The sequence below is a fragment of the Neophocaena asiaeorientalis genome, unplaced genomic scaffold (genome assembly GCF_003031525.2).
Source record: "Neophocaena asiaeorientalis asiaeorientalis breed wild unplaced genomic scaffold, Neophocaena_asiaeorientalis_V1.1 scaffold1, whole genome shotgun sequence".
Lineage (NCBI taxonomy): Eukaryota > Metazoa > Chordata > Mammalia > Artiodactyla > Phocoenidae > Neophocaena > Neophocaena asiaeorientalis.
Window position 1 is genome coordinate 5,838,083 of NW_020171981.1, and position 11,611 is coordinate 5,849,693.

At 57.9% G+C, this 11,611-nt stretch overlaps 1 protein-coding gene across 28 annotated transcripts in view; it reads left to right on the forward strand.

Moving 5' to 3' along the window:
• CACNA1G (calcium voltage-gated channel subunit alpha1 G) overlaps positions 1–8,859 on the forward strand; it is a 62,264-nt gene extending 53,405 nt beyond the window's left edge. For 16 of the 28 annotated variants that reach the window (XM_024743814.1, XM_024743845.1, XM_024743822.1 and 13 more), the window contains 6 exons: positions 92–170; positions 265–386; positions 723–1,076; positions 5,569–5,746; positions 6,069–6,238; positions 7,446–8,766. In XM_024743814.1, the coding sequence (XP_024599582.1) occupies positions 92–170; positions 265–386; positions 723–1,076; positions 5,569–5,746; positions 6,069–6,238; positions 7,446–8,186 (1,644 nt within the window). In that variant the 3' untranslated portion in view covers positions 8,187–8,766. Of the gene's footprint in view, positions 1–91; positions 171–264; positions 387–722; positions 1,077–1,777; positions 1,922–3,784; positions 3,920–5,568; positions 5,747–6,068; positions 6,239–7,445 lie in introns of all 28 variants that reach the window. The other 12 variants (XM_024743781.1, XM_024743771.1, XM_024743790.1 and 9 more) reach the window with 5 other exon arrangements.
• The last annotated feature ends 2,752 nt before the right edge of the window (positions 8,860–11,611 follow it).

The window sequence follows — 11,611 nt, forward strand, 5'->3', positions numbered from 1 at the left end:
AGGGGAGGGTGCTCTCCAGAGGGGCGGGGGCTCAGGGACGCTGGCTGGGAGATCCGGTGGCACCTTTTCCGTTTCTTTTCCTCTTTTCCAGGTGGGGAACCTGGGACTTCTCTTCATGTTGTTGTTTTTCATCTTTGCAGCTCTGGGCGTGGAGCTCTTTGGAGACTTGGGTGAGTTGGGGTAGGGAGGGCAGAGGAGCCAGGGCTGGAGACCCAGGGGCTCCCGGACTAACGCGGGCCTCTGTCCCCTTCCCTTCTCCTCCAGAGTGTGACGAGACACACCCCTGCGAGGGCCTGGGCCGCCATGCCACCTTTCGGAACTTTGGCATGGCCTTCCTGACCCTCTTCCGAGTCTCCACAGGTGACAACTGGAATGGCATTATGAAGGTGAGAACCCACCACAGCGAGGTCCCTCCCAGGGCTGGCTCGGGCCCCAAGGAGACAGCCCCACCTCTTGACTCAAGATGAACTGGATGTGAATAAAAGCATGTAACCTTCTGTCCCCCAGGCCGGAACACTCTGGAACTCCCTCTCCCCAGGACATGCTCTGACTCACACTTCCCCGGACAGTGTCTAGTACTCTTCTGCCCACAGGACACCGTCACTCCCTCCTCCTGCCCTTCCTTCTCCCCCTGCAAAACTCCGTGACACCAGAGACCTGATTTCCCAGGATGGCTCTGTCCGCTGTCCTCACCACCTCACCTCTCTCACCCGCCTCCCCAGGACACCCTCCGGGACTGTGACCAGGAGTCCACCTGCTACAACACGGTCATCTCTCCCATCTACTTCGTGTCCTTCGTGCTGACAGCCCAGTTTGTGCTGGTCAACGTGGTGATTGCTGTGCTCATGAAGCACCTGGAGGAGAGCAACAAGGAGGCCAAGGAGGAGGCCGAACTGGAGGCTGAGCTGGAGCTGGAGATGAAGCCGCTCAGCCCACAGGCCCCCTCGCCACCGGGCAGCCCCTTCCTCTGGCCTGGGGCTGAGGGCCCCGACAGCCCTGGCAGCCCCAAGCCTGGGGCCCCACATGCTGCAGCCCATGCTGAAGCAGTCTCCCACTTCTCCCTGGAGCACCCCATGGTGAGCAAACACCCCCTTCGCCTCAAGGGGGTGTGGGATGGAGACCGGTGGCATGGGTGCTCAGCGGCTCGGTGGTTGGGTGGTGTACAGGGAGCGGGCGGCAAGCAGACCCTGGGGCTCGTCCTGAGTCGTCTGACCCCCTGCCTGCAGGTGGAGGGGTGAGCAGGCCCCTGCCCAGCCCCAGAGGTGGCTGCCTGCGCTCACAGCGTGGGGCCACCCCGGCAAGTCGCTGGCACACGTGCTGGCTCGTCCGTCCCGGTGCCTCCCGTTCGGCCCGGACTCCCCTTCCTGGCTCTTAGGTTCAAGGCTGTTTTCTGTTTCCTTCCTGTTTCTTTCTTACCCTCTCGCCCTGATTTTGCCAAACCTCTTTCCTTCCCCCTCTTCAACCTGCCTGATTCCATCTCTCAATCTTTTCCCCTGGTGTCTTCCCTTTCCTTCTCCTTCTCCCCCGTGGGCTCTCTCATGTTCCATCTCCCGTCTCTGCTTCCTCCTCCCACCTCTCTTCCCCACCTTCCACATCCCCTCCTCCTTCTCTGTCTCTTTGTTGTTACTGTTGTGTGTGTACGTGTGTGCGCACGCGTGTGACCTCTTTCTCTCTCTCTGACTCTTCTCAATCCCCTGCCATGACATTTCCCGTTACTGCTCCTCTGACCCCCGCGCCCCTGACTCTCTGGCTCCCCCTATGGGCTGGTCCTCCCCAGGACAGACAGCTGTTTGACACCGTATCCCTGCTGATCCAGGGCTCCCTGGAGGGGGAGCTGAAGCTGATGGACGAGCTGGCAGGCCCAGGAGGCCCGCCCTCTGCCTTCCCTCCCACCCGCAGCCTGGGTGGCTCCAACCCACAGGTTAACTGTGTCCCTGTGCTGTGCCCCTTCTCCTGACTGTGCTGGGCTGTGCCATGCTGTGCCACGCTTCTGGGGACGGGGTCGGGGAGGGTGTTTCCTGCCCATTGGGTGTCTGGGGAAAGAACAGCCTCAGGGCCTCAGTTGAGCTTTGGGCCTGGCAGGAGGCAGCCAGGGGTTCTTCAGGCTGAGATCAACCTCTGGAACACATGGTTGGAAGGTAGGAATGCTGAGGTCGCACTTCTGAGGGAGAAGGATACTTGGAGGAGGGGGTCTGGAGAGGGCAGTTGTAAGAAAGAACCTGGAAGAAAAGAGATGGATGGAGCAGAAGACAAGTTGGCAGTGGGACCTTAGCGGGTAGGGGGAGTGAGGTACCAGATCCAGGGGAGAGGTGCTTCGGGGGAAGTGTAGGTGGCCAGGGGACCCATTGAGGGACATGTCTTAGAACACAGTCTCCTTCTTCTCCGTATCCAGTGCCCTCCCCCTCCCCAGTCCTCTGTTTAGTGGCTTTTTAAGCTAAGGAAACAGCTGGGCATGATGGGTGCTCTCCGTAGCCAGTGGCTTCTGACCTGGTCCTGAGAGTGGGTTCCGGGGACCTCGTGGAAATAGGACTTGGCTTCCTCCCCAAGCCCTGCCCCTTCCCACAGCACCACATACTTTTCTCCCCCAGTCCCATTTCACTGTGATCTGCTTTCTGGGGTCCTCTTCCTTCTCCTCTTGGGACCTGTCTGGCCGCCTCTGACCCCCTCCACTTGGAGGTGCACCCCACCACCCCTCCTACTAGGTCAAGGACTGCAGGAAAGCCCCCAGTAGACCCAGAGTGGAAGCAAGGAGACAGGTATCAGCTGGAGGTAGAAAGCCTAGTGTTCCGCGGGCCATGATGGATGATGGCGCGGGCAAGCAGGTTCCCAGCGCCTGGGACGCCGGTAGCCTGATCAAAGAAATGGACGGTGATCCTCAACTGGGAAGGGACCTTGCCTCTAGGGTTCCTGACCTCTTCTTGGGATTCAGCCTCAGATAGACTACAGGGACCTGAACCTGGCAACGACCTAGAACGATCAGTGGGAAAGCAAGTCCCTTCCCAAGGCCTCCCATCCTGAAGGAAGCTCATGGGGAAGGGTGCTGGGGGAGAGGAGGGTGTGGAGAAGGTGACCAGGCAGTCAGCTCATCTGGGAGGCATGGCCCCGCTCTCCCCCAGGGCCCTGTAGGCACTGAAGCCCGGCTGCAGATCCCAGGTGAGCCAGACAGACGCTGTGGCGGCCCAACCCAGTGTGCCCAGTTCAGACCAGCGGGAGGAGAGCATCTCCCAGAACCTAAGCTGGAGAGAGCAGGAGGAGGAGGGCCCAGGAGGGGAGACGCCAGAACCTGGGGGGAAGCCGAGTCCTGCCAGGCTTTTGGAAGCAGAGAGAATAGTCAGAAAGCAGTCATCAGATTGGCAGATTTGTCCCCAGCACCGCCCGCCACCCCCATGCTGCTCTGTCTGTGCTGGGAGCAGAGAGGCACTTTGCGGACCTTTCTTCATTTTTTTCCTGGGATCTTCCCTCTCCCTGCTCCCTCCCTGGGTGGTGGTAGTGTGGGAGGGGCTGTCAAGGTTCCTGGGGCATCTTTAGAACGTGTTTCTGTGTCTCCTGCTTTGTCAGTGTTTGCCCTGGCTCTTTGCTGCCTGCGCAGCCTCTCTGATCAGAGCAGGGGTTTGGGGGTGGGGGAGGGGAGGCGCTCTCAGTTTACTTGGGAAAGGGGTGGGGAGAGAGAAAGGAGGCCTTTTCTCCTTACGCTTTGTGACCGGGGAAGAGGGGCTCTGTGTGCGCACGCGAGAACGTGCAGTGTCTCTGTTTCTTATGCCTGATCATCTCTCTCCCTGTCTAGATCCCTCTAGCTGAGATGGAGGCTCTGTCTCTGACGTCAGAGATTGTGTCTGAACTGTCCTGCTCTGTAGCTCTGACGGATGACTCTTTGCCTGATGACACTCACACACTCTTACTTAGTGCCCTGGAGAGCAATGTACATACACACAGCCCCCCACTGCCCCCTCCCCGCCTCCCCAGGGGCCGGGCTGGCTGCAGGGCTCCAGATCCCTCCCCTCCTCTCACTCTGCCACCAGGCCCCACCCAGAGGCAGTACTTAGTGCTCCAGGCTTTGCTAGGTCTTTCAGGTTCCCCACGGTGGACAAAGTAATTAGATAAGATTAAATTGGGGCCTTGCCCAGAAGGGCCCAGGGGCAGCAGTTGTGAAAGGGTTAATCCAGACACCCGGGAGTGACAGAGCTCAGGTCAGAGGTGTTATCAGGCAGCTGACCGAAGGGCCTGTCTGGACACAGAGTTGGTCTCTGTATGTGGAGCCCCGTGCAAGCCAGCCCTCCCCCTCCCTGCACCCCTCCTTCCCACCTCCGCTTCCCCCCTTGCCCCAACATGAGCCATTCACCACCACGTAGTGGATGAGAGCCACATCTCTGCTGCCACCACCATGCCCTTCTCCACCTGGGGGGCTGTTCCTATCTCCCCCGTCACTGTCCCTGTATGTCCCCACGTCCTGGGGCGATTCTTTGTGTTCTGGCAGCTTCTCCACCCTTGCCCGGCTCCCCCGTCCCCATCTGACTGTGGGCAGCCCCCTCCTTCCTGTCTTCCCCCTCCTCTTGGGACTTAAGGAGGGACAGGGGGCCCCTCCTCACAGCAAGGCTCTGTTGGGGCAGGGCCTTGACCTTAGGGGTTCCTGGGGGTCTTGGAGTGGTTGGCAGAAGTGGAGCCTGGGTCTGAGAGAGGAAGTAAAGGATCCAGACCGTTTTCTGACACAGCCATTCTCAGGCCTTCTGGGGCTACTTAACTGGCTGGGTCCACATCGGGACACGAACCTACAGCCTCTCTGAGAGCCAGGAACGGACAGGGTGATGCAGAAATCCCTTGGGAACAAGCCTTGTCTCCCTCCACCTGGGGTCAAAGGCTGATTATTGCCTTTCTTTGAAATAGATTTTAAAAAATCCACTCCCACCCGCAGTCTGTCCACGAAGGGAGGACCTGAGCCCATGGTACCCAGGCCTTGCTCCTCACACACCGCCTGCCAGAGTCACTGTGTAATTAAAGGGAGGTGGGGAGGGGGCTGAACCAGCTGTGACACACTTGTTCAGCCGTCACTCAGCTCACGTTAGCCCGGGGCTGCCTTGTCTCCTGCTCATTAGGAAGGCCCTCCCCTACTCCCCAAGCCCCAGCACAGCGATTGGGATGGGGGGCTGTTGTTAGCTTTTAACTCTCCACTGTGCAGCTTCAGAGACTCTCAATGGGGCCTTGAGAATGAGCTCTTGGGCTGGGGGCTGGGGGCTGGGGGCTGCTCTCCCTCCTTTGGACACCTCACCCCTCTGCCATCCCCTGTGGAAAGCTCCAAGATGATGCAGTATGAATAGTCTTCTGGGGTCAGGGCATCCTCCTACCCCCTTCCTCCCTGTGTATGGAGGGCTCATCCGTGTGTCTGTCCCTTCTCCCCGACCACACTCATCCCATCACCCCCTTCTCCAGGGAGGGGATGGGGGAAGGGCCAAGGCCTTGGCCGGGGGGGTGGGGTGGGGGTGGGCTTCTGGTTTCTGTTGCCAAGCTCTGCCTCAGTTACCCAACCTGGATGCCCCCTCTTCCTCCCATCTCCCTCCCCTGTTCCTTTTGCAGATGGAGTCCCACACTGAGGAGGTGCCCGTCATGCTGCGACCAGATCTGCTGACTGTGAGGAAGTCTGGGGTCAGCCGAACGCACTCTCTGCCCAATGACAGCTACATGTGCCGGGATGGGAGCACTGCCGAGGGGTCCCTGGGACACAGGGGCTGGGGGCTCCCCAAAGCTCAGTCAGGTACCAAGGCTGGGGGCAGGCCAGCTCGGCTCACACCAGGAGATCCGTCCTTGCCTAAGCCCAGTCCTGTCCTCGGGAAGTAGGGGTACTGAGGCAGACAAAGAGGTGTCTCCTACCTCTGAGGAGCCCCCAGCCTGAAGGGGTCAGCCAGCCCCTGCCTGAGGGAGCCCCCAGCCTGAGGGGAGTGGCTTTCAATCCAGGGTGGGGGTTGGGTGGTGAGGATAGACGCCCCGGTGGGGAGAGTGGACGGGAGGGACTCAGGTGGGAGCCAGCACATTGACTCTCCAGTTCTTCTCTCTCCCCCTCCCCCCTCCCCTCACAGGCTCTGTCTTGTCCGTTCACTCCCAGCCAGCAGACACCAGCTACATCCTGCAGCTTCCCAAAGATGCACCCCATCTGCTCCAGCCCCACGGTGCTCCCACGTGGGGCACCATCCCCAAATTGCCCCCACCAGGCCGCTCCCCTTTGGCTCAGAGGCCACTCAGGCGCCAGGTGAGCAGGTGTAGAGGGTGGACACGGACCGGGGCTGGTCTCTCTGCTGGGAATCCTAGGCTGTTGGTGGTGACCAGGGTTGCCACTTTCATTCTCCCAGCAAACATTTATTGTGTGCCAATGATGTGCCAGACTGAGTTCTAGATACCAGGGACACAATTCTAGGCAAAGCAGAAGTGGTCTGTGTCCTCTTGGAGTTTGCACCCCCTCCTTTGTTTCGCCGAGGAGGCCCGGAGACCAGAGCGGGCCATGGTTGTCCAGGGACACACGTCAGGCTGGAGGTAGAACCTGGTCTCTGGCCTCTCTTTCCGTGGCGCAGAGCTGCCTCCCTATTCTCTGTACTTCTAGACCTAGCTAAGGGGCACAAGGCACGTTTTAGATGTCTCCACTTATGGCCAAGCCCGGCGCCTACCTTCCAGAGCCCACACTCCAGGGGCACAGAGCAGAAGCTCGTGCAGCCAGGTGAGGCTTGTCTGCCCCCACTGTGACAAGGCCACTACCCACGCCATGTGTGCCTCATGTGTGAGGATAGCTACATGAGGATCTGCTCAATCCAGCACATTTGGGGAGCAGGCACCGTCCTCATCCCTTCTGCAAATATTCGCTGAGCAGCCTCCATGGCCGGGCACCGGGGACATGGACAAATGAGACAGCCCCTGCCCTCTGGAGCTCATGGTATAACAGCAGAGACATATACCCCGTCAGGTCATTGCAGCAACAGGTCACAGGGTGCTCACGTGTGTGGTGCAGCAGGGAGCAGAGGAGGAAGGGGTCAGTTTTACTTTGGGGTGAAGATAGTCGGGTATTACATCACAGGGTACCTGAGCCCATGAAGTCAAGGGATGCTTGCCATTTGGGAAGGGTATTTAAGGCCCAAGAAATAGCCTGTACAGAGGCTGGGAGGTGTTGTGAGCAACAGCTGGGGAGCAGAGCTGGCCCAGTGCTTTCTTGGATCGCATGGGTTGGGAGCTGTACAGAGCGATTCCTGCAGGCTGGGGGGTGGGGGGTGGGGGCACAGTGGACAACAGAGGTCAGACTGCGTATGACCCGCATCTCCCAACAAGAGCAGGTACTGGTACCCCTGCCTAGGGTGGTCCTGCCTGAAACTCCATGGAGGGGGGGAGGAGGGGCTCTCTGACCTGCCAAGTGGGACAGTTCACAGGGGAGAGGAAGCCCCTGGGCTGAGCCCTCGCCCCACCCCATACAGGCAGCAATAAGGACGGATTCCCTGGACGTTCAGGGCCTGGACAGCGGGGAAGACCTGCTGTCGGAGGTGAGCGGGCCCTCCCCGCCGCTGGCCGGGGCCTCCTCCTTCTGGGGCCGCTCCAGCGCCCAGGTGCAGCAGCATTCCCACGGCCAGAGCAAGATCTCGAAGCACATGCCCCCGTCAGCCCCCTGCCGGGGCCCAGAACCCACGTGGAGCAAGGGCCCATCGGAGATCAGAAGCAGCTTAGAGCTGGACACGGAGCTGAGCTGGATTTCAGGAGACCTCCTGCCTGTGGGCAGCCAGGAGGAAGCCCCGTCCCCACGGGACCTGAAGAAGTGCTACAGCGTGGAGGCCCGCAGCTGCCCGCGCCGGCCTGCGTCCTGGCTGGATGAACAGAGGAGGCACTCCATCGCCGTCAGCTGCCTGGACAGTGGCTCCCAACCCCGCCTGGGCCCTGGCCCCTCTAGCCTCAGGGGTCAGCCTCTTGGGGGACCTGGGAGCCGGCCCAAGAAGAAACTCAGCCCGCCCAGTATCTCCATAGAACCCCCAGAGAGCCAGAGCCAGGGCCCTCGGCCCCCACCCAGCCCTGGTGTCTGCCTCCGCCGGAGGGCTCCATCCAGCGACTCCAAGGATCCCTCGGCCTCCGGCCCTCCCGACAGCATGGCTGCCTCGCCCCCCCCAAAGAAAGACGTGCTGAGTCTCTCTGGTTTATCCTCTGACCCAGCAGACCTGGACCCCTGAGTCCTGCCCTACTCTCCCACTCACCTTTCTCCACTGGGTGCCAAATCCTAGCTCCTCCTCCTGGGCTATATTCCTGAAAAGTTCCATATGGACACCCTCCTCGCCTCAGTGGCACTGGGCACCGGCAAGCGGAATTTCCAGAGTTAAAAGCAGCAGCCGTGGCCACCCTGCTCCAGGCTGAGAGAGACAGGCCCAGTGGAGCTGAGGTTCCCGACACCAGGAGCTGTTGGGAGAAAGCAATACGTTTGTGCAGAATCTCTATGTATATTCTATTTTATTAAATTAATTGAATCTAGTATTTGCGGGATGTACAACATTTTGTGACTGAAGAGACTTGTTTCCTCCTGCTTTTATGTGTCTCAGAATATTTTTGAGGCGAAGGCGTCTGTCTCTTGGCTATTTTAACCTAAAATAACTAATCTAGTTATATTCCCTCTTCTTGCAAAGCACAAGCTGGGACCGAGAGTGCATTACAGCCCTGATGGGGGCCCATCTTCAGTGGAGAGCGAGAACCATTTTGGAAACTGTAATGTAACTTATTTTTTTCCTTTAACCTCGTCATCATTTTCTCTAGGAGAAAAAAAGAAAAAAATAAGATTTTACAAATGAAATGGAACCTTTTTATATATACATACATACATATCTATATCTATAATAAAGTAATTTTCCAAAATAAAAAGTTAATCACGGTCCAAAGTAAAAGCAAAAGGGACAGAATTAGGCATTTCCAGATGGCACTGGAGAGAGATTCCTGGAGATGGGGAGTGGGTGGTGGGGAGGGAAGGGTCAGAGCTGCCTCTGTGTGCGTGTGTGTGCGTGTGTGTGTGTGTGTGTGTGTGTGCCAGAGAGAGAGAGAGATGCTACGTGCCTCTCCCCAGAGGGCTGCAGTCTTGCAGCCTGGCGTCCCAGGGGTAAGGGAGGAGAGAAGCCTCTCTGCTGGTAACAGGCTGGATGAGCAGTGCACTTCTGCTTCTATCAAAGGTTTATCTCTTCCCCTTAGCCAGGCAGCTCTGCGAATGTGAGTGATTCCAGATTAACTCTTATTTCTGCTGACAGCTATCAGCCCCACGGTGAAAGCTGGAATTGGGCATAATGAAGCTGTTTTGGTTAATGGGGCCGACTGAGGCTGGGGGAGGTGCGTCAGCTGCGGCAATGGGGTTTTGTGAGGTACAGGGAAGGAGGCAAATGCTTCTGGGTTTCCCTTCCTCAGGCTTCAGCCCGGGTGACCTGCGGAGGGCGGGGGGGGGGGGCCCTGACCGGTACTGGCACTGCGGGCACTGCCCCATCAAGGCTGGCAAGGGGATTCAGCTATATAAACAGCGAGCTGCTCCCTGCTGAGATGGAGGGGGCCGGGGCCAGGACCTCCCAGTGGAGTTGATAGGGTGGGGCAGCCAGGCTACTGGAGTGGGGAGCTGGCCCCCTGGGGGGGTGATGAATGAGCACCATCAGGGGGTTTACACGGTCTGCTGCTGCCTGCCCAGTGGGAGCTCCCAGAGGAGGGAGGGGGCGAAGGCAGCCCGGCAGGCAGAGGGGAGGAAGGGCAGAGGAGGAGGGGCCAGCGGCACAGCCCAGAAGCTCCTTTCTGGGGCTACCATGGGCAATATTCTTTTGTCTGAAACCCTGGTGCCAAGGGCACCAACCACAGACTCATCCAGTCTGTCCCTGCCAGCTACCCCCAAACACCCACCTCAACCCCAGCCCCTTGAACGCCCTTACCCCCTTACCCCCAGCCCCTTCAAACCCCAGGACTTGTGAAACCTCAAAGGCAGCTTGGGTTTGGAAGCCCTCACCCACAGCCGCCATCCGAACCTGGGATCCTGGGGAAGTTGGGGGAGGCTACTGGATGGTTGGACCCAGAAATTTTGTCCCACCCAGTATCTTCTAAGCTGGTGAAAGTTTTTCTAATTGCTCTTTTGGACGGAAATGACACTGCTCCTTGAAGCAAACACCTGGATTTATCCTCCTAGGGTGTGAAATAGCGTGAAAGCTTTTCCTCTGGCCTCCTTGGGTGGGGAGGGGAGGGTGCATGTAGGAACTGCCTTCCTTAAAAAAAAAACAAAGAAAAGCAAATCTACACAAAATTCCTAGAGCTTTGTCACCTGGGTCTGCAGATTAAGCTTTGATCTTTTGGTAGCGTCCTGTAGCTGTCTATTCCTTAATGAGGGTAGGAAATTTGGAGAGGATGCTCCGGGGTCTTTTTTTTCGTCTAATGGTTAGAGGATTCGGGGTCAAGGTGAAACCAGAGAACTGGGCTGCTACCCCCTCCCCTCAACCCCAGACTTCCCAACCACCCTCTGCCCCGAGGACTCCTCAGAGGAGTGGATACGTGGATATCTGAGGGGAGATGATGGAAGCTGTTGTGTCTCATTAAAAGCGTTTTGAAGTGGAAATAATAATTTTATTAACAGTTGTAATAATAACAAGGATGCTAACCTTGTCTGGATGGTTATTTGATTCTGCTCTAGGATACATCAGAGGTGGGGAGTGAAGGGATCTGAAGGAGGCTGGGGTGGAGGCAGCAGGTCTTGGATTAGGGCCTCCAGGACAGGGTTGGAACTGGCCGGGAGCTTCAGGGATGTGGGGGCTTTTGGAGGTAAGAACATCTATGCTGGCACTTCTGCTCTCAGCCTCCTCCTCGTGGGTTCAGAGGGAACTGTGTTAACAGCTGCAGGCCCCCACCTCGGGCTTGCCTGTTTCTGCTTCCTCCACCTCAAGACTCCAGGAAAAGGTCTATCTGGGGGCGGGGGGACTAGGAAGCGGAGCGAGCAGAGCGGGTGCTAAAAACAAATCTGAGCCTCATCTGCAGTATCTCACTTATTTCTCACAATACCCTAGCAAGGGAAGTACCGTGGCTATCATTTTCCCATGATGCAATGGGTTCAGAAAGGTTAAGTGACTTTGCCCAAGATCACACAGCCAGGGAATGGTGGAGCTGAGCTTTGAATCTTGACCTGGCCAACCGCCAGACAACTGGCTTCACACTACCCCAGCCTCTCTTCCATTGTGGAAGGAATGGGACATGGTGTTAGGAGTCCTGATCACAAAACGACTTGCCAAGGAGGACTTTTCCAAAGCAGTCGCATTTGTGTTCATGGAAGTGTACTCCTGAGCTCCCGGTTTGGTGTCCTCAGAGGCTTAGAGGAGCCCATATTGTGTGGAGACAGGCTTGACCACAAGAGAAGGTGTCCCTCAGCTCCAGGTGCTTGACCAAGAGATGGCCAAGTCTGACTCTGCAATTACCAAGTTTCCCAGGCACCATCTTTCCCTGGCAAAATGCTGCCCTTGAACCTCAGAGCACCTGCTCTCCTTCTCCTCCTCCCACCCCCCCCTTGCTTCTTTCTGTCCTCTCCCCTGCCCCACCCAGACCTCTCTCACTTTTCAAACATTTTCACCTCCATCGTCACCCCTAATCCCCACCCATCACA